The 22326-nt window shown below is 43.1% G+C and overlaps 1 protein-coding gene across 1 annotated transcript in view; it reads right to left on the reverse strand.

The window, feature by feature from the left end:
• The window catches only part of dmxl1 (Dmx like 1), a 156842-nt gene extending 138439 nt beyond the window's left edge, over nt 1–18403 (reverse strand). The window contains exon 1 of the mRNA XM_078396297.1: nt 17999–18403. Within this exon, the coding sequence (XP_078252423.1) occupies nt 17999–18085 (87 nt within the window). The 5' untranslated portion in view covers nt 18086–18403. The remainder of the gene's footprint in view (nt 1–17998) is intronic.
• Between the last annotated feature and the right edge of the window lie 3923 nt (nt 18404–22326).

The following is a 22326-nucleotide window of genomic DNA, read 5'->3' on the forward strand; positions in this document are numbered from 1 at the left end:
GGCGTGCAGCGTAGGTTTACTAGGTTAATTCCCGGAATGGCGGGACTGTCATATGTTGAAAGACTGGAGCGACTAGGCTTGTATACACTGGAATTTAGAAGGATGAGAGGGGATCTTATCGAAACGTATAAGATTTGTTAAGGGGTTGGACACGTTAGAGGCAGGAAACATGTTCCCAATGTTGGGGGAGTCCAGAACAAGGGGCCACAGTTTAAGAATAAGGGGTAGGCCATTTAGAACTGAGATGTGGAAAAACCTTTTCAGTCAGAGAGTTGTGAATCTGTGGAATTCTCTGCCTCAGAAGGCAGTGGAGGCCAATTCTCTGAATGCATTCAAGAGAGAGCTAGATAGAGCTCTTAAGGATAGCGGAGTCAGGGGGTATGGGGAGAAGGCAGGAACGAGGTACTGATTGAGAATGATCAGCCATGATCACTTTGAATGGCAGTGCTGGCTCGAAGGGCCGAATGGCATCCTCCTCCACTTATTGTCTTTGTCTAAAGTGGCATTGTAAAGCTGCTATCAGAGAATGATGTCAGTACAGCAATTAGAAATTATCTGTATTCAAATTATGATAAACTATTTAAATTGCTATTGAGGGAGTGCAGCGTAGGTTCACCAGGTTAATTCCCAGGATGGCGGGACTGACATATGATGAAAGAATGGGTCGACTGGGCTTGTCTTCACTGGAATTTAGAAGGATGAGAGGGGATCTTAGAGAAACAAAAAAAAATCTTAAAAGGATTGGACAGGCTAGATGCAGGAAAAATGTCCAGAACCAGGGATCACGGTTTAAGAATAAGGGGTAGGCCATTTAGGACTGAGGTGAGGAAAAACTTCTTCACCCAGAGTTGTGAATCTATGGAATTCTCTGCCAGTGGAGGTCAATTCACTGGATGTTGTCAAGAGAGAGTTAGATTTAGTTCTCAGGGCTAAAGGAATCAAGGGATATGGGGAAAATGCAGGAACGAGTATTGATTTTAGATGATCAGCCACGATCAAATTGAATGGTGCTGGCTCGAAGGGCTGAATGGCCTACTCAATACAATACAATACAATATATCTTTATTGTCATTGTACAGGGGTACAACGAGATTGGGAATGCGCCTCCCATACGATGCAATAATTTAATTAGCTAGTCAGTATTAATTTAAACAACCCAATGAAACAAATTATAACAGTTTTAAAACAGAATAAAGTGCAAGTAGATCTGTGCCGGATCACTGTGCGATGTGACCATCCGGCTCAGCAGGACCAGTTCATAGCAGCTATGGCCCTGGGGATGAAGCTGTTCCTGAGTCTGAAGGTGCGGGCGTAGAAGGCCTTGTATCGCCTGCCCGATGGCAGAAGTTCGAACAGACTGTTGCAGGGGTGTGAAGAGTCTTTGTGGATGCTGGTGGCTTTTCTGAGGCATCGTGTGTTGTAGATGCCCTCCAAGGCTGGTAGCTGTGTTCCAATGGTCCTCTGAGCTCTATGGACTACCCGCTGAACAGCTTTCCTCTCCGCCTCCGTGCAGCTGAGGTACCACACAGGGATGCCATGTGTTAGGATGCTCTATGCTCCTGCACCTATTTTTCTATTTGTAAATCGATTTCAATAAGCAAAATGGCAGCAGAGGGTAAATCAATTGTTTATTAGGTCTTAAATAGCAGTAGAGATGAAGGACATGGTTTAATTGAAGAAGTGTATGTAATGTAAATAATACAGTAATCACTGTGTATAGATCTAGATATAAACTGAGGATTAATGTAGTACTGTAGGGGCTGAATTTCTGTAATTGATACAAGATTGATCTCCAGATCAATGTGTCGAGAAACCATCTCAGACTGCGATATTAGATCAAGTATGAGGCAACAATATTAATTAATAATCTTTTTGGATAAGGCCTACAAAGAGAGAGTGAGTAAAATACGGTACTATTTTAAACCAGCAGGTCAGGCACCATCTGTGGAGGAAAATAGACACACCATTTTGAACCGGGATCCTTCTTCACACTAAGTGAAAGAATGGAGAAAGCTGGAAAAGCGAGAGTGTGGTGGTGTAAAGCCTGGCAAGTGATGTGGATAAAGAAGCAGAGGGGGAGAGGGTGTGTGATTATCAGATGGGTAGAGATAATGACAAAGGCTAGAAGTGAAACAGAACTGTTGCGAGAAGCAATAGATGGAGTTTAGCTACCTAAGATCTCAGTTGGGCCCTCACCGGGATGCCTGGAAATGGAGGCAGAAGCCACATGGGACAAGATGGCGGCAAAGGCAAGTATAGTAGGCACACTTGCCTTTGCAGCCTTCTGTCCCATGTGGCATCCAGCTTAGTTCCCAGGCCTCCCAGTTTAGGTCCAGCCAGCATCAGAATTATTTGGTGAATTTATGACAATTTCAGTAAAAATTCTTGAGAATTAAGCAATTTTGATTTGGGGATAGTGTTGTCAATTTTGACAGGTCTCGTATTTTTCCTTTCAGCCCATGAAGTCAACATCGCATCTTGCCATATTCTCAGTAGTCCATCCCTCTCATACCACTTGGAAATATTGAATATGAACATTGAATTCTCCAATTTTAAGTAATACTATCCCAAACCCCCATATACACTATGTGTCCTATACACTACCCCACCCTAATACGCATCTGTTTTCCCCACTGTCCTTCCCCAGTCAGCCCTTTGTATACTTATTTCCCATTCCAGAGCCCCTGATTTTCCTTTTATCGCCCCTATTTCCTCTCCCTGTCCCCTTCCACCCATATCCCTCCCTCTTGCTTTACATTTCACTCCAACTCTCCTTATCTGCCACCCCTTTATCTCCTTTTCATCTCTAGCCTTTATCTGCCACCCCTTGACTGTATTCACTCATCAGATTTTGCCTCACCCGCACCACTCTGATCCATCTTTCTCCCCCACCACAATCAGTCTGAGAATAGTCTATCCATTTCCTCCATAGATATTGCCCAACCTGCTGAGTTTCGCCAGCACTTTGTATTTTGTGTATGTAAATTCCAACATCTACTGTTATTCGTGTCTCCACTTATTCCCCTGTATTTATTCTCTCTCACATGTCCATCACCCCTTCTTAATTCTCCAGCCACACACCACACTAGAATTCATTTATTGTAATTAATTAATTTAGTTTAGAGATACAGAGTGGAAACAGGCCATTCGACCCACCGAGTCCACGCCGACCAACAATCATCGCATACATGAGTTCTAGCCTATACTCGGGGCAATTTACAAAAGCCAATTAACCTACAAACCTGCATGTCCTTGGAATGTGGGAGGAAACCGGAGCACCCTGAGAAAACCCAGGAAGAACATGCAAATTCCGTACAGACAACACCTGGTGCCAGGATCAAACCCAGGTCTCTGGCACTGTAAGGCTGCACCTCTACTCCTGTGCCAGCCTGTAAAGAACATGGCAGAGAGTTGAAGAGATCGATCCATTGGCATTTGTGAAACTAGAAGGGAAATGTCTGATTGGGAGACTGTGCCAAATGGCAGGGTAAGGTGAAAGGGAAAGTTGGTGGCTGTGAGTGGTTCACAAAATCACTTCCCTTACAGTCACAAAGCACCCTAAAGGTCCATGATGAACTAGATAAGCAGGGCATGGTGGCTTTGGCGCACAGAAGCAAAGGGTCGCTATGAGCCAGGACGGACAGCACAGTGGTGGTGATTGTAGTTCAAGGGGAAATGACCGTTAGAGGTCCTACAGCAGCTGAGTGAGTGAGTGGATTGAGCGGGGCCTGTGGCAGCTGTACAAAACAACGACGAAAGAGGCTGACAGCATTGTGCTAGGTCAGGCCGATCCCTACTTCATTAATCCAGTGCTGCCAAGACACGGGGCCTTAAAATGAAAAATTGCATATTCCCTCTGCGAAGTCTGATCTTGGCCAGAGGCCTGGAAGTTGCAACATGGCACCGGAATTTGGCAATCCTGCACGCTTTCCAAAAGAGGATCTATTCTACTTGGGTATAGCATGATTTTAATAGATAGCATGCAGAACAAGCTTTTCACTGTATCTCTGTACACGTGACAATAATAAACTAAACATAATATCTTTGGAATGTGGGAGGAGTCCAGAGCGACCAGGGCACGTGATTACAGGGAGAATATGCAAATTCCGCAAATACTATCTGAAGGTCAGAACTGAACTTGGGTCATTGAGCTGGGAGTGTCAGATGCACTCATTTTTGAAAACAAAGATTTAAAAAATATTTCTTTCACTATGGAAAAGTATAAATAATGATGTAGGAAAAACTGCAGATGCTGGTTTACACCGAAAGTAGACACAAAATGCTGGAGTAACTCAGTGGGAAAGGCAGCATCTCTGAATAGAAGGAATGGGTGATGTTTCAGGTCGAAACCCTTCTGCAGGGGAAAGGGGAGCAAGATACAGAGATAAGGAATTGTAAGGTGTGAAAATGAGAAAAAGGGGATGGAGATCAAGGAACATGTAGAATAGATCATCATTAGCTAGAAGGCAAGACTAGTTGAAGAACTGGGAAGGGATAGAGAGAAGGAAGACAAAGGTTACTTAAAGTTAGAGAAGTCCATATTCATACCGCTGGGGTGTAAGCTGCCCAAGCAAAACATGAGGTGGTATTCCTTCAATTTGCACTGGGCCTCAATCGGACAATGGAGGAAGCCCAGGACAGAATGGTCAGTGTGGGAATTGGAGGGGGAGTTAAAATGTTTAACAACTGGGAGATCAGGTAGGTTTAGGCGGACTGAGTGGAGTTCAGCTAAACGATCGCCAATCATGCGCTTGGTCTACACCTGGAACAGCGGATACTATAGATGAGGTTGGAGGAGGTACAAGTGAACCTCTGCCTCACCTGAAAAGACTGTCAGGGTCCTTGGATGGAGTTGTGGGGCGAGGTATAGGGACAGAAGCTGCATCTCCTGCAGTTGCAGGGGAAGATACCTGGAGAGGGGGTGATTTGGGTAAAAAGGGACGTTAACCTGGGAGTTGCGGAGGGAACGATCTCTGCGGAATGTGGAAAAGGGTGGCGATGGGAAGATGTGGCGAGTGGTGGGATCCCGTTGGGGGTGGCGAAAATGCCGGAGTATTATGTGCTGTATATGACTGCTGATGGGGTGAAAGGTGAGGACTAGCAGGACTCTGTCCCTGTTGCAAATGGTGAGAGGGGCAGCGGGATATCGAGGAGGCCCTAATGAGGGCCTCAACTATGATGGAAGAAGGACATCCCCGTTCCCTAGAGAATGAGGATATCTCCGATGTCCTGGTATGGACCACCTCATCTTGGGCGCAGATACGTTGTAGACGGAGGAATTGGGAGTAGGGGATAGAGTCTCTGCAAGAAGGCTGGGAAGAAATGTAGTCTTGATAGCTGTGGGAGTCAGTGGGTTTATAATAAATGTCAGTCGATAGTCTATCTCCTGTGATGGGGACGGTGAGATCAAGAAACTGTAGGGTGATGGTCCAAGTAAATTTGAGTGCAGGATGGAAATTTGTAGTAAAGTTATTGAAGTCAGTGAGTTCTGCATGGGTGCAGGAGGTAGCACCGATGCAGTCGTCAATGCAGTGTACGTCTGGAACAGGGATTGTTCGATGTACCCTACAAAAAGGCAGGAGTTGAAAGAGAAGTTGTTAAGAGTAAAGACCAGCTCTATGAAGCGGAGGAGAGTGTTGGTAGAGGGAAATTGGCTGATTGTGCTATTGAAGAAACGGAGGGCTTTCAGACCTTCCTGGTGGGGGATGGAGGTGCAGAGTGACTGAACATCCATAGTAAAGATGAGGGAGTGGGGGCCTGGAAAATAATGTTGACAACTACCTGCAAAGAGTTTGGCAATAACCTACAATACTGGCCTCTCTGGTCTGGCAAATGGAGTGGGACACTGGCCTAGGCTGGCAGCAGAAAAAAACAAACATGCTGTGCAGAACTTTGCTTCATATCTGCCACTCTGATCATTTACACAGAACAGTATTTTGGCATGTTAACATCATTAATTTGAATTACTATGTGGGAAAAATAACTAATCTATATACTAAAACTCTCGTTTGTTCCCTTGTTCCTGAACTATAGCCAAAATGGTACACGATAGGCCCACCTTACTCACCGTCGTCCCGTGGTCCTATGGAAAAGGTTTCATTGAAATCGGTGTTATATTTTTTTAAGTTATTCACATTTTAAAGTTAGTCTAACTTCAGGTAGTCCCTGCTTCCCCTCTCTACCCCTCCCCCTTCCCAGTTCTCCCACTAGTCTTCCTGTATCCGACTACAGCCTATCTTTGCCCGCTCCCTTCCCTGACATCAGTCTGAAGAAGGGTCTCGACCCGAAACGTCACCAATTCCTTCTCTCCAGAGATGCTGCCTGACCCGCTGAGTTACTCCAGCATGTTGTGTCTTCCTACAACAGATGAAGAGTAGGTTTACTTCTTTGAGCAAGGCAACTTAACCAATCTGTTGTTGAAAACAATCCAACATTTTTCATGGATGTTTTTCGAAAGCAAACAACATTTATTTTTGGAGTTCCTGGATTTAATTTCAGTACTTGCACTTTATATTCTGTTTAAAATCTGCAAATGACATATTTGGAACACTGTGGATGTTTTGAATGGGAATGGGCAAGATGGTCGGTTTCTTAACCATATAAAAGTGAAACTTAAGGGTGTTGGATTCGACTTAGAATTTGAAATGATTTGACTTTTTCTTTCATATATGTCTAAGCATCGTGCCCAGACTTAGACACATGATATGTGGCTAATGAGTCTCTGAAAGCAAAGATAGCCAAGGAGAATTTTGCTGAGTTAAATAGAAGTGCTACCAAAAAAGACTTGGTAAGTGCAATCTCAAATTAATCCACCACCATTTAAAGCCTCAGAGCAAAATGCTAGCAATAAGCACACACATGAATAATTTTGCTGCAAAACAAACTTTTCAGATGGCACTGATATGTGGAGTTCCACCATTACATTTAGAAGCAAGGAACTGCAGATCTGGAGTGTTGGAGTAACTCAGAAGGTCAGGCAGCATCTCTGGAGAACATGGATAGGTGATGTTTCGGGTTGGTACCCTTCTTCAGACCGAATGTGTGGAGGAGGGGGGCAGGGAAGAAAGCTGGAAGAGGTGAGGGGCAGGACAAAGACTGGCAGGTAATAAGTTGATGGGTTGATAAACACATTTTTTGATAGGCAGGTGTTTGGACAAGGGACCGAGATAAAAAGTTGTGACAAGATGAGAGACAAAAGGATTATAGAGTTGCAAATTGCGAAGCTGGGGGTTGGAATGTAGTTGGAAGGGGAAAGGGGAAATAGGTTCGTCCAGGTGGAGCACAGGGAAGAGAAGGGGGGGCGGCTCTCCCTTCTTCCCCACAATCCCCTCCCCTTCATTTCCCCCCCTCATCTGTCCCCCACACACGTCTTAATGTTTCAACTGCGGGTAATGTTTCATTTCACTACACATTTATGTGTATGTGACAAATAAATGACTATTGACTCCACCACCTGGACTCTGATCTATACTTTTTTTTTAAATATTCCTCTCAATCTCAGTTTTCCTATTAGCCCTCCTTGGTATTATTGAGTTCTTAATGCTCAATAGAAGAAAATATTCTAAAATGTTCATACAAATAATATCTTCAACAATGAATACATTAAGAATTGTCATTATCATTTGACCAATACATAGAAACATAGAAAATAGGTGCGAGGAGGCAATTCAGCCCTTCGAGCCAGCCCCGCCATTCATTGTGATCATCCATAATCAATAACCCGTGCCTGCCTTCTCCCCATACCCCTCGATTCATTAATACATTAAACATTTGTCAACCATATAATGGCACAGGACTGAAAAGTGCTGCTGTGGTATTACAAGTAGTATACAGAGTGTAGCCATTATGTACAAAAAATAATTTGATGAATGCTGAAGGTGCTTTAAGTGTAGGTGTAACCAATTCTGTATGAAGTGTAAATAGCATTGAAGGTTGCCAGCAGGTTCAGCAGCTTGTAATGTTACACCAACAGTTTTCAGGCTTATAATATGATCTGGATAGTTACACAACAATTGCAACTGCAAATCTATGATCAAAATAAGTACACCACTGGCAACAAAGAATTTGCTGATAAAACACATAACTTCTTTCCTCGTCCTTCAAGATCAAGACTGACTTGCTTCCTTCCACTCCGGTTTGGAGAAGTGGAGGATACCTGTATGAGAATTATTTCAGTGTGGGAAGACAATTTTACACCAGCCACTACATAATGCATGGCAGAGATCCAGGTCTAAGACAAGAAGATCCAAGACAACTAAAAAACAAAATAGGCTTTGTTGTAGATTTAGTCAACAGCAACTTAATATCTGAATGCAAGGAAATCTAGATCTGCTAAGGAATCATTCACATTCACACAGGGTATCACGCTTCATGTGCACAGCGATTAACACCTATGTATTAAAATTACTGCAGCATGAATTTGGAATGCTAATTATACAGAACAGTACAGCAAAGGAACAAGACCTTCCGCCCACAATGTTTGTGCCGAGACTTGACGCCAAGTCCTCCTCTGCTTGTACGTGATCCATTTCCCTCCAATCTCTGCATTTTCCTGTGCCTACCAGAAACGCTCTTAGATAGTACTAACATAATTGCCGCCATCACGACTCCTGGCAGCGCATTCCAGGCATCCACTCCGTAAAATGCATATATCCTTTAATTATTTTCTTCACCTTTCACTTTAAAAGTATTCTTCCACATTTCCACCCTGGGGGAAAAGTTCTGACTGTCGACTATCAATGCCTCTCAGAATTTTATAAACTTTAATCAGGCTTTTCCTTAGCCTCTGTATTCCCCACAGGATAGACATCAGTTTAAAAAAAAGTACAATAAGGTCCAATAAAATTAAAACTGCTCCCACATGTTCACTGCATTTAAAGAACAGCAAAGTTTAACATGCAACAAAGAATGGGAGGAAATTTTATTTAGCTAAATGTCCCGGAACATGCTGGCAAATGGTAGATGCTCAAAACAGAATAACGGATATTTACAAAGAGTAAATGCTAGCCAGTTGAGAACTTTGGTGCATGTGTGGCAAAGCTTGAAAATCACAAATCCCTGACAGATTCCAGCTGTTGAAGCTGTTCCCATGCATTATATTGCATGAAATATCTCAACATTTGCTCCAGAAACCTGCTTGTAGCTCCTGTGCTTTGTAAACAAATTACAAATTATTTATTTTTAAATAGGTGCAAGGTTTCTGAACTTTAGGGAGATTTTAGGCATTGCAAAAGTGAAAAGCAAATTTGGCATCAAAGAAAATCTTGTTTGAGGTGGTCTTCAACATGTTCTTTCCCACAGAGAGGGATACTTCCTTTATGTTACTTCCAGCAGAGCAAGCTTTGAATCGTTGAGTATTTTCTTATCAAAGGCTTAATGGCACTGATGAATCCAGACATGACAGCTTCCAGTGAGTTGCTGCATCTCCTCTACTCTGTCCACCCACCGTCGGTTCACGTCATGATGCCTAATCATTTATCGAATCATTCCCTCAAAGCCTCCTTGGATGCCATTTCACTACTCACAACCCAATTTTTTATTGTATCAATCAGTAAGCTTGAAAGGATTGTATTTGGTCTCTGTCAATCCACTTGGGTTTCTGTCTATTAACCAATTCTCACTTAATCTCCTGCATAGAACTTCATCCAAAGTCTTCAAATAGCACAAAAACACCACAGCCACTGGTCACCACTTATGTAATCCACTCATCACATTCTAGGGTATCTCAGAAAATGAAACAAGACTTCCCTTTCATAAATACATGCTGATGCTGCTTATATTATTCTTTTCTGAATGTTCTTAACTACGCTGGCTATTTGGGGGTATTACTGGCTATTTCAATTTCAAATGCTTCTGCACATCTCAGTCTTAGTTTTTCTCTGCATACATCAACTTTAACATCTTTCTTCATAGATAACGCTTCACTGTTCAGACTTTTCCATGTGTGCTACATATTTCATTAACAGAGAAAATAAAAATGTTAATGCTAGTAACTACATAATGTGCCTTAAATTTTAATTTGGGTCACGTGTTGATCGGCCTCTGTCATTTAGAGCCTCGCTCTGTACCGTCTGCAATCACTTCTGTGTTCACTTTTAAACCTCATACCAACAGAAACTGGCCACATTTCTTCTTGAACATAAACTTTTACCCATTGATCAGTACAGTTGTCCATATTTATCCAACAAGTGCAGTATCAATATCTGATGCTTAATATATTGTCTTCCAAGCATGCTAGATTTCATTAAGTTGAGCTGACTAGTCTCAAACTTTGAGACACAAGGACACAAAGTGCCAGAGCAACTCAGCACTGTGCTGGTCAGGCAGCATCTCGGGAGAATATGACAGATGACATTTCAGGTTGAGCCAAGATTCTGCAGATGCTTAAAATTAGAGCAGCAGTCTGCTGGAGAACCTCAGCAGATTGAGTAGTATCTGTGAACGGAAAGGAATGGTCAATATTTTATGTTGAAACCCTGCATCAGTACCAAGTTCAAACTTTGAACATAGTAGCAATGCAAATATAAAATTCAAGGCGGCTGGATAAGAAATGGATACATCAACTCAAGAGAAACTATTTCCAACATGCTATTTAAGGATATTTAGCACTGTTTTTTCCACTAGTATTCAAATCATCTTTCAGAACGTAATGTGCAGATGTAATGGGTTTATCACTGGATTGTACCATTGGACTCTAACCACCAGATACCACAAAATCTTGTTCAAGACGGGAGAAAAGCAAAAGAGTGGAAACTATAGGCCGGTCAGCCGGACTTCTGTGGTAGGTAAGATTTTAGAGTGCATTATAAAGTATGAGGTTTCTGAGTACTAAGAAGCTTGTGATAAAATAGGCCAACGTCAGCATGGTTTTGTGAAAGGGAACTCTTGCCTGATGAACCGGTTGGAATTATTGAGGAAGTAAAGAACAGGATAGACAAAGGAGTGTCAGTGGTTTATCTGGATTTCCAGAAAGCCTTTGATAAGGTGTCGCAAGCGAGGCTGCTAAAGGAGATGAGAGCCCATGGTATCAGAAGGAAGATAGTAGCATTGATAGCAGGTTGGCTGTATGGCAGAAGGCAAAGAATGGAAATAAAGGGGGCTTTTTCTGGTTGGCTGCCAGTGACTAGGAGTGTTTCACAGATGCCAGTACTGGGGCCGCTACTCTTCACATTGCAAATGAAAGATTTGGATGAGGGAGTTGAAGGCTTTGTGGCCAAGTTTACACGTGTGGCGGCGCCTAACGGCTGCGGCTCGCTAGCAGTCTGTTTGTCCTTTGTCCTTTTTTGTTTGTGTGTTGGGGTGTTTTGTTTTTGGCTGTGTATGTGTGGGGGTGTGGGAGGGGGGTGGGGTGGGGTGGGGTGGGGGAAATCTTTATTTTTTTAGGTCTCTTCCTCGGGGCGAGGCTCGGCCGCGGGACTTAACAGCGCCCGGTGCGGCTCGGGCGCGGGGCCTTCCATCACCTGGTGCGGCTTGGCCGCGGGATTTAACAGCGCCCGGTGCGGCTCGGCCGCAGGGCCTTCCATCGCCCGGCGCGGCTCGACCGCGGGATTTTCCATCGCCGGTGCGGCTCGGCCGTGGGACTTTCCATCGCCGGTGCGGCTCGGCCGCGGGGCCTTCCATCGCCCGGTACGGCCGCAGGACTTAACAGCGCCTGGTGCGGCTTGGCCGCGGGGCCTTCCATCGCCCGGTACGGCCGCGGGACTTTCCAGCGCCCGGTGCGGCTCGGCCGCGGGGACTTTCCATCTCCTTGCGGGGGCTGTGCGGGTCGGTCGCCTCGGTAGGGGTCGAGCTGTCTGTCCGTGGGAGGGGCATGGGGGAAGGAAGAGGAAGTTTTTTTGCCTCCATCACAGTGAGGGGGTGTTTGGAGTCACTGTGATGGATGTTTGTGTTGGGGTTGTGTGTTTTTTTGTACTGCTGGCAAATTAATTTTGTTCGGTAAAACGAATGACAATAAAAGCTATTCAATATTCTGTATGACATGAAGATAGGTGGAGGAACAGGGAGTATAGAGAAAGCAGGGACTCTGCAGAAGGACTTGGACAGGTTGGGAGAGGGGGCAGAGAAGTGGCAGATGGAATACAAAGTGTGGAGTCATGCATCTTGAAAGTAGGAATAAAGGGTAGATATTTTCTAAACGGAGATAGAATTCAAAATTCGGAGATGCAAAAAATTGGGAGTGCTGGTGCAGAAATCCAAAAAGTTAATTTGCAACTGGAATCAGTAGTAAGGATGGCGAAAGCAATGCTAGCATTTATTTCGAGGGGACTAGAATACAAAAACATGGATTAATGCTGAGGCTTTATAAGGCACTGGTCAAACCACATTTGGAGTATTGTGAGCTGTTTTCGGGCCCATATCTGAGGAAAGATGTGTAAGAAAGAACTGCAGATGCTGATTTAAATCGAAGGTAAACACAAAATGCTGGAGTAACTCAGTGGGACAGGCAGCATCTCTGGAGAGAAAGAATGGGTGACGTTTCGGGACGAGACCCTTCTTCTGAGGAAGGATGTGTTGGCATTGGAGAGGGTCCAGAGGAGGCTTACGAGAATGATCCCAGAAATGATTGGGTTAATGTACGATGAGCGTTTGATGGCATTGGGCCTGTACTCGCTAGAGTTTAGAAGGATGACGGGGGACCTAATTGAAACTTACCGAATAGTGAAAGGTTTGGATAAAGTGGATGTAGAGAGAATGTTGCCACTAGTGGAAGAGTCTAGGACCAGAGGCCAAAGCCTCAGAACAAAAGGAGGAGGAGAAATATCTTTCGTCAAAGGGCAGTGAATCTGTGGAATTCATTGCCACAGAAGCCTGTGGAGGCCAAGTCAATGGATATTTTTTAAGGCGGAGATCGATGGATTCTTGATTAGCACAGGTGTCAGGGGTTATGGAGAGAAGGCAGCAGAATGGGGTTGAGAGGGAAAGATAGATCAGTCATGATTGAGTAGACTTGATGGGCAGAATGGCCTAATACTGCTCTTACAACTGATAAGTTTATAGATTGGCTTTCAGGATATACATGTAAATTTAATCCAAAATAACTGAATGCATTTGTATGCATGGGCCTAAAGCATAAACTATGCTTACTGAGACTTTTCTTGCAAATTATAGGTGATAAAATGTAAAATGACAATCAGGGTTGACTCTTTTAAGTAAGGACAAAGTACAAATCCTGTATTCTGCACCTTACTCTATTGCAACTAAGCCCAAGAGTGCTTCATAGCATCAAGTCAAATAGCATTAATTTGTCATACATTACAAGTACAGTGTAGCACAGGTGAAACGACAATCTTGCTTGCAGCAGCATCACATGCACATTGACTCAGACAACACACAAATTATACAACTAAAAAGAAAATAAAACTGTGCAAAATACAAAACATTTAGGCAACTCATAATTAGAAAACAAGCCTTTTTCCTGGGGTAGGAGAATGAAGATCTAGTGGACATAGGTTTTTGGTGAGAAAGATTTAACAGGAACCTGACAGGCAACCTTTTCACACAGAGGAAGTGGATATATGAAATGAGTGGCCAAAAGTAGTTATTGAGGCAGGTACATTAACAACATTTAAAAGATATTTGAATGGAATGGTTTGGAGGGTTATGGGGGCCGCACATGGGCAAATGGAACAAACTTGGAAGGGGCATCTTGTTGGCACGTTGGACCAATAGGCCTATTTCCATGCTGTATACCTGTGTCCATGGTAATGCAAGAGCAAATTGTCACCAATAGATGTTTCCAAGAGAAAATATTATCTCTATTTCTTCTTCAAAGTGAAGGTATCAAGGCATTATTCTGGTGGGCTATCACCTGACCAAACAATTCAAACTTAATGCCAGTTGCATCAACATCAATATGCATCAATGTTTTCAAGCTACTGTGACAAAATATCTGTGTATACATATGACATTTACAATAAATTAAATGTTATGGGCCCCACAGCAAACTTTCTTAGAAAACTGTTGCCATTGCAGCTAAGAAATCAAGAAAGCTTAACACAATGAGAGAGAGGCTGGTTGATCCACTGTGCTGATCTAACCTCACTAAGATTTACAGAGAACAATTATACTCTCTTTTTTCTTGGTATTTGTCTTTCATTTAAATATTTATCCACTTTAATTAAAAAAATTAAGATTACATCTATCTTCAATCAATAGGAATACCCTAAACATGTTTCAAAATGCATATATTTCATGTTTGTTTGCTGATCTTCTTATCCATGAAAGATAAGATCTCTCATGAGAAATTGGCTTTTTACGTTGTTATTTCCAACATTTAAAATTATCATATCATTTCTGGATACCATTTTTTGCATCATATTGTGATCAGTCTTAAATATAGATTGCCTAAAGCCAAGTACAATATTCTGACAACACCTTAATATTTATCTGTATTATAATTTAGTCATTTTCTGGTCCATTTCTACATTCAAAATGTTGTAATTTACCAAAGGCTACTTTCCCTGCTCGACAGACCCAGATCCCTGGTTCCATATTTACAAAGCATTTAGAACACAGAAAAAAGCACTTTTATAAGCCCAAAAGATTCACACAAATATTTACGCTTTATACAAATCTCAATGTGCCTTCCGTGAAATGTAACATCCATACCTTTCTTCCTCACAACCATGTTTCATACATCAACTCCATTCACCACATATTTTACCCAAGGTACCAATTCCACATTTTCTAAAATCTTTGGGTAGGGATGTTTCTATTGAATTCTTTGTTTGGATTTCAGCAATTATCATTATGGTTCCCTAATGCTGCTCTTCCCTGCAAATGACAACATCTCCTCTCGAGCTACACAATTTAAACCTTTCATTATCTTGGCCATCCTTGCAAACCCATTACAGTCACCCCCCCTTCCCCACCCCTCCCCTCCCCCCCTCCCCTCCTCCCCTCCTCCCCTCCCCCCTCCCCCCTCCCCCCCCTCCTCCCCTCCCCCCCCCTCCTCCCCTCCCCCCCCCTCCTCCCCTCCCCCCCCTCCTCCCCTCCCCCCCCTCCTCCCCTCCCCCCCCTCCTCCCCTCCCCCCCCATCCTCCCCTCCCCCCCCATCCTCCCCCCCCTCCCTCTCCCTCTCCCTCCCTCTCCCCCCCTCCACCCATATAAGAGACACCAAGTGTTTAATCCTTTCAGATGGCTACAAGTGAGCCAAGAGTGTTTAATTGTCATATGTGCAAGAGATATGGGACAATCAAATTCTTGCTTGCAGCAGCACAGCAGGTCTGTAAACACGGTACTCAATAAATCCTCTTTGGATCGTGGTGAAGCTTGCGTGCCCCCATGATTCCGACAGTGATGCCGTCGGAAGCACTAGCTTCTGGTAGGGCCACCCATGGCGATCGGGGAAGGGCGACGGGAGAATGTAACATGATGGCTGGAAGCTCCTGGTCAAGAACCGGCACAGAAGCGGTGAATACTTGACTCAATCGCTCAACTTTGGACTCCTAAGCCACCTGAGAGTTCATAAAATCAACGGAACGTAGACAATCATCCTCGACCTCGAGGGATAGCCACGACAACAACTCAATAAATAACACAAGCAAACAAAAAAGTTAAATAATTAAATAAAAACATTATTAGGGCAAAAAGAAACAAAGATCTGAAGTCTCTAGTGCAACCAAGACAGTTCATAGTTTGAAGTTTAGTTGGTGTTTGTTGTATTCAATAACCTGATGGTTATTGGGTAGAAGCTGTTCCTGAACCTGGAGGTTACAGTTTTCAGTCTCCTATTCCTTCTTCCTGACGATGTGAAATAGCGTGGCCAGGATTGTGCGGGTCATTGATGATGCTGGCGGACTTTGAGGCCGCACCTCCCATTGATCCCTTTGATGGTGGGGAGATCAGTACCCGTAATGTACCCTCCACTGCTTTTTGTAATTTCCTTTGCTCCTGGGAGTTTGAGTTGCCAAACAAGGCCATGATGTAACAAGTGAATACGCTCTCCACCATACACATGTAGAAGTTCAAGAGGGTATTTGTGGACATACCGAATCTTCTCAATCTAATAAGAAAAAAAGAGGGCTTGGTGGACTTTATGATTGCATCGATATCTGGATCCAGAGCAGATCGTCAGTGATTAGTATGCCCAGGAACTTAAAGTTGTTGACTCTCATTTATCACTCTTTGCATTTCTCATACGTCCCTATTATAAGATGGTGATCCAAACTGCTTACAGTACTTGCCGTCATTTAAGCAGGTTCTATCTAGGTTTAAAATGATAGGAAACATCTAAGTCAAATGGAATATTTTTCCCATCATATCTCTTAGATTTTTCTACAACACAGAGGTGAATCTCCTCCATCTATGGCTCCTCTCAGATCAATTCCATTTTTCTCAGCTCCTTCAAATGTTTTGAAGAAAGTTAGATTTAGCTCTTATTGCTAAAGGAATCAAGGAACATGAGGGGAAAAGCAGGTACGGAGTACTGATTTTAGATGATCAAAGGGCCGAATGTCCAACTCCTGCACCTACTTTTTCTGTTTCTATTAATTTCTTTGTAATCCGTGGTTACTTTCTTGTTGTACATCCCTCTGAAAATAGGTTTAACATATCAGCACATATTTTCAGTGCAAATTGTGACTAGATTAAGAGAATGGTTGGTTTTGTATTGCAAAGTACACCATTAATTTAACTCAAAATGTAAAACTAGTCAAAAACAAGCATTACAGCAAAATTCCAGTAAAATACATGTGAAATCATTCCACTCATTCATTTTGATATATGCTGCTGGTGACTGATAATCAGATTACATTTATAATTCAAATAAACTGGTTTAGCCCAACTAAAACAAAATCCACACCATTTGAAAAACAATATGTACAGAATTTGCTTTGGTTAACTTCTCTCAAACTAGTAACTGCAAGTGATTTATTATCAAACCCTAAATCCCTTATTACTTGCAGCATATCACTTCATTAATGATTATTTACACAGCTGATGAATTAAAGCATGTTTGCCAGCACAATCATTCTAGTGGGGAAATAGTGTAAAGGCATTTAAACCAGACTCCACATTTGATAGCCAGTCAGCTTTTGGCCATCTCCCACTGATTCCCTGAAACCAAATAATACTTTGCCAAGTAACCACCATTATAAAATACATAAGGAATGCTTAAAAATATGTGCATCAACAAAACTCATAGCATAATTGTACATGTATTGGCAACCTGTACAATGCATCATTTGTACATAAATCAACACAGCAGCTCTGTACACTTCCATTCCACTTTGAACCTAATTATTTTTTTTTAATGTTAAAAATGCAAACGTGGCTTCAAGAATAAATATATTCTCCAGATTCAACTAAAACGTCTATATACAGAAGTTCTCAAATAATCAGTGAAACGTTTTTATTCTATCAAAATGTTCACTTTTATGAAAAGGTTCTGAGCACTAGTACTGTAGTTAAATAACTACTCAATGCAACCATGGTTTATTGTAAATAGCTGGTGAGTACTATTTTTATCCACACGTGTACAATATTCAACATGGCTTAAGAAAAAACTTGAATGAAGATACAAACGGGATATATTAAACTTTCTAAAAGTCTTATTGCCGCATATCATCGCTTTCCTGATGTCTTGTAACTATTTTTTTTTAGATCATGCAATGAAATTGCGGTCTCCTGGTCTGCTTGATCACGTAAAATAAGGAGGGAAATTTAATAACTTAAACCGAAACATTCCTAGGGTGTTAAAGTTACCTGCATGTCTAGTGACTGAACTATCACCACTCATTTCCCTCAAGCAGGAACTTTAAAAAGAGGTCAAGACTGACAGAACAAGTTGAATTCATAGAATCAGGAAATGTTGTCACAAGTGAAATCACAAGTGTGTGGTCATAAGGAGAGCACTCCTTTTCATTCTCGGACTCTAGAGTCGTTTGGGTTGGGGGCAAGAGAGGTGATGAGGCCAAGACCAGCAGTCTCCAGTGGAGACAGAGGTGGCTAAACAGCTGACTGTGTTCCCCCCTCCCCCTCCATACTCCTGTACACTGACCGTGAACGGTTGTTCGCCGACGTTGCCCACTGAGAAACAGTTGTCGCCGGGATTGACAGCGCCGGTGAGGACCTGATGAAGATTCATCCTCCCCTCTCACTGGCAGCAGGTAGTTCGGCGGAGGGTCACCCAGCCCGCTCGCTCTCGCTCCCTGGGCTCATCTCAGGCCAGCAGCGGCGGCCGGCGGCACTCGTCGGACAGCCCCAATGGGCTGGGTCTGCGCTCGCACAGTTCCGTCGACGTGTCTGTTGAGTCGCGTCTCTCTCTCTTTATTTTTCTCTTTCTCTTTCTCTCCCTCCTCACTGATGCTGCTCACAGCCTGCAGCCGCCATCTTGCTGACACATCCCTCCCTCGCGAGAGCGCCCCCCCCCCGGGCGCCTCCGACTGGAGCGGGCGGGCGTTGCCACGGCGACTGGAAGCCGCAGGCCCGGGCTCGGAGTGACGGTGGCCCGAACGAGTGGCGCAGGAACAATTACTACCGCCACCTCTGAAGTTGATGCACACCCGATCACGGTCACCTTGGACGGGCCTTTATTCCCCTGAACAGCCGTGAGCAATCGGAAAAGCAACCCAGCGGCACTGGGAAATGCGATTTGTTTTAATTTTGAATGGCAACGACGGGACTAGCGAGGAGTCTGCGTGCTATCCATTTGGTGTGAGGAGCAATGGACTGTGTCGAGAGACCACAGGGCGGTGGAAAATAGAACATGTGATAACATCGTCAGGTTTAAGTCCAACCAAAATTCAAGAGTGTTTACCTGACTTGTCATATGCACCGGAACGATGATTTTCTTACTTGCTGTATCTTTACGGGCACAAAGGTCCAATAGTACTTTATTATCACTGAAATTCTCAGTTTTGCATACAATCCGGAAAATCATCCAACACATAAGCTGGATGATACACAAGTACAAGAGTGCAACGACTGTTTGTAAGAATAGCAATTTTCTCCTGAGGCAGTACATAAAGGGTCGATACGTTTCTGCTTCCACCTTGTACGTTTTAAGTTTCAAGTTCTTAAAAATATCGAGTTTTATCTTGGTCTTGAAGGCCTGTTCTGGTGGCAGCACTTTGTTGGGTCGGCCTGGTGCTGCTGGTGATGTCCTTCAGCACAGCTCCACGCTGCTACGGGCCATGTTATCAGACCGTGGGGCCTCCAACGACACCTGGTTCACACAATCTCCAGGCAGTTGTAGGGCCTCCAACAGCCCACTAAACTGACCACTCAACCCTCAAATCCGCCTCCTGCAGCCACCACTCTGCTTCGGCGAGCCGGGGTGCCTCCTGTCGCTGACCTAGGAACCCACAGAGCATCTCCTGGGTGGGAGGCAAGCCCACAGGTTGCTCATCCAGCACTGGTCTTCATATCCATATGTTGCCACCGTGTTAGAGAGTTGAGGCAACCCAACTCAGAGATAAAAGACTGCAGATTCTGGAATCTTGAACAAAGCACAAAGTACTGGAGGAACTCTGAGGAAGGGTCCTGATCCGAAACCTAATTCATTGAGTTCCTCCAGCAGTTTGTGTTTTTCTCAATAAAACCATGATAATACAAAGGAGCAAAGTACATTGAGAGGGTTGTGGTTAGGGTTGTACATAGTTTAGAGATACATTGTGGAAACAGGCCCTTCAGTCCACTGATTTCACACATAACCAATGCTCACCCGTACACTAGTTCTATCTTACATGGGAGGGACAATTTACAGAAGTCAATTAACCTAAAAACCCACATGTCTTTTGAATGTGGTAGAAAACCCACGCTGTCACAGGGAGAGCGTGCAACCTCTGTAAAGACAGCACCCATAGTCAGGATCGACACTGGGTTCCTGGCACTGTAAGGCAGCAACTCTACTGCTGCACCACTGTGCTGCCCCTATGGTTCACATCTGATGGTTGATGGGAAGAAACTATTCTTGAACCGTTATAACAGTTCTCAGGCTCCTTTACCTTTGTTCCAATTGTAGCGGACAGAAGTCGAGCATGGCCAGGATAGTGTGGGTCTTTGATTATATCATCTGCATTTTTGAAGCAGCATTCTCGGTAGAACCCTTTGATGGTGGAGAACTCAGTAGAAGTGTAGCTAGTGGAGAAACTGCCTCACTTGCTCGGGTTCACTCCTGACCTCCAGTGCTGGATGTTTAGATTGCAAAAATGTGGGTTTATAGAATATTTACTACAGTGCTGCAAAGATGTGTGGGTTGGTAGGTTATTTACGACAGTAAATCACCCTGGTATGTAGGTTAGTGGTAGCATCTGAGGAGTGTTGATGGAAATGTAGGAGATTAAAATCAATTTCCAGTTTCAAAGGTTTCAATCAGTTTCCAGAAAATATCTCAGAAATTATACCACATATAGCAGGACAGAGAGGAAACTATTACTTGAAACAGTGGTTTTTGGGTGCGTTTAGACAGTGAATGAAACAAATTGGGCAGTAGGATGATTGGCAAGGTTGACCTTTAAGTCTAGAGTGCAGGAAGGTTGGCAAGAGAAGTGGTTAGGGCAGTTTGGATATCAGCCTGAACAACTCAATTGGTTTGTTAGAAATGCTGCGTTGCACAGAAGGCAGCTTTTGACTTATCCAAGAATTACCTTGTGTTGAAATAACTACTGGAAAGTAGGAAGGAAGAGTGGTGATGTTTGGGAGAACATGTTGGACATACAAAGTGGGTTAAATGAAAGATAATGTGACTGAACAATAAGAGGTGATGATGGGAAGGAAGTAGTAAAAAAAATAGAACAGACTTTCTGGAGCAGCAGAGGCAAAATCCCTTGAAAATCTGTTGGTCGCATTTGCAAATCTCAGTAATTGACAAAAATCTTGGTCATATGTTCTTCCATAGAATTCAGGAAATTGGCTTATTCGTGAATGTAATATACAGCCAGGCTGATAAACGGAAGAAGGCTTGTGCATGCTCGGTTTGGGTTAAGGACTGAGTGAATGGCAACATGCTTGTGAGCTACCAAAACTTGATTGGTGAACCGTGCCTTTATTCTGTAGATTTGTGCTGACACATGATGAGCTTGAAATATTTACTGAGCAGTACCACACAAGTGATAATCATGAAAAAGAGCACTATTAAGGAGATTTTGGACTGTTTCTTCGCCTCTTGCTGTTTTTCAGGGTGTCAGTGTGAAGATTTATCACATGAGGGCATGATTGCACCTAAAGAGTCATCTGTTCTGGGTATTTGAGTTTGATGCATAACACATTACTGGGCTCATTGATTTACAATAACTCAATAAATCAAATTAATTTATAATTTTTTGTGATATTTTGAAATTCATACTAATGTACTGAGGACTGAATTCTGCAATTCCTAACTTTTCCCATCGTTATTGCTATTATTATATCTTGATTTAAATTAGATGAACCATACCAGGATAAAGATTGGTGCCACTGTTGTGTAGGGAGAGACTCTTTTGGAAAGTTGGAACTAATCAAAATGAACTTCCAGTGATTGATAGTGAAAGTGGAGCCAACGAAATAGTGAAAGATGAAATACCTAGAATTGATGTCTATAATGGAGCATTATAGAGAAAGAGAACAGAAATTGCTCCTTGGAAGCAGGCATGGAATATAGAATCTGGAAATGAAGAGTAGTTAATTAAGCAGATTCACTTTGTGGGGAGGAGGTGTTGGTATCACTTGATACTAATGGAGAATGCTGGAATATGAGATCTCATGAGAGCAATGGGATGTACGTGAATAATATTGTTGAACTCCCAGAAATTATTTAAAAGGTAAATGAAGTACTTTTGAGGTACTGGAATCTGTTGGCTCAAGATCGGGAACTACATGGTGAGTTTGGAGTGGATGGTTGTTCTTCTTGGACGTAAAATGCTAAGTGGCCTCTGTTAATGCCTGAAGGTTTTATTCCACCAACACCTCTGTGTACTCATGCAAATGGTTGGTTCACTCGGTCGTTTTGAATATTATCCAAGCTGTAATCTTGGGATGTGGAGCACAAAGGATATTCTGGAATTTAGCAGCATAGAAAAATAAATCTATGATTCTGCACTGTTTACTTATTTAGTTCTTCTGTGATGGGTAAGAGGAATTGGGTTTTACAGGTTCAGAAATAGCTGCTACAAATTCAGCCTTGGAAACATATGAAAGACGAAAGCTTTTCAAAATATATTTTCCAGGGATCTATGCTGAACATACATTATACAGACCAATGATAAGTACTTTATTCAAAATTATTTCAGTCATGTTGCTTTTATTGTAAATAGATGACCCGTTGACCCGTTAGGTCCAAACCTCTCCTGTGGGCCTGGTAACCCTCCCCCACCTGACGACCCGTTGCCAGCCGGGGAGTCTCCCCCG

This window comes from Rhinoraja longicauda, chromosome 3 (assembly GCF_053455715.1).
Source record: "Rhinoraja longicauda isolate Sanriku21f chromosome 3, sRhiLon1.1, whole genome shotgun sequence".
NCBI classification, from domain to species: domain Eukaryota; kingdom Metazoa; phylum Chordata; class Chondrichthyes; order Rajiformes; family Arhynchobatidae; genus Rhinoraja; species Rhinoraja longicauda.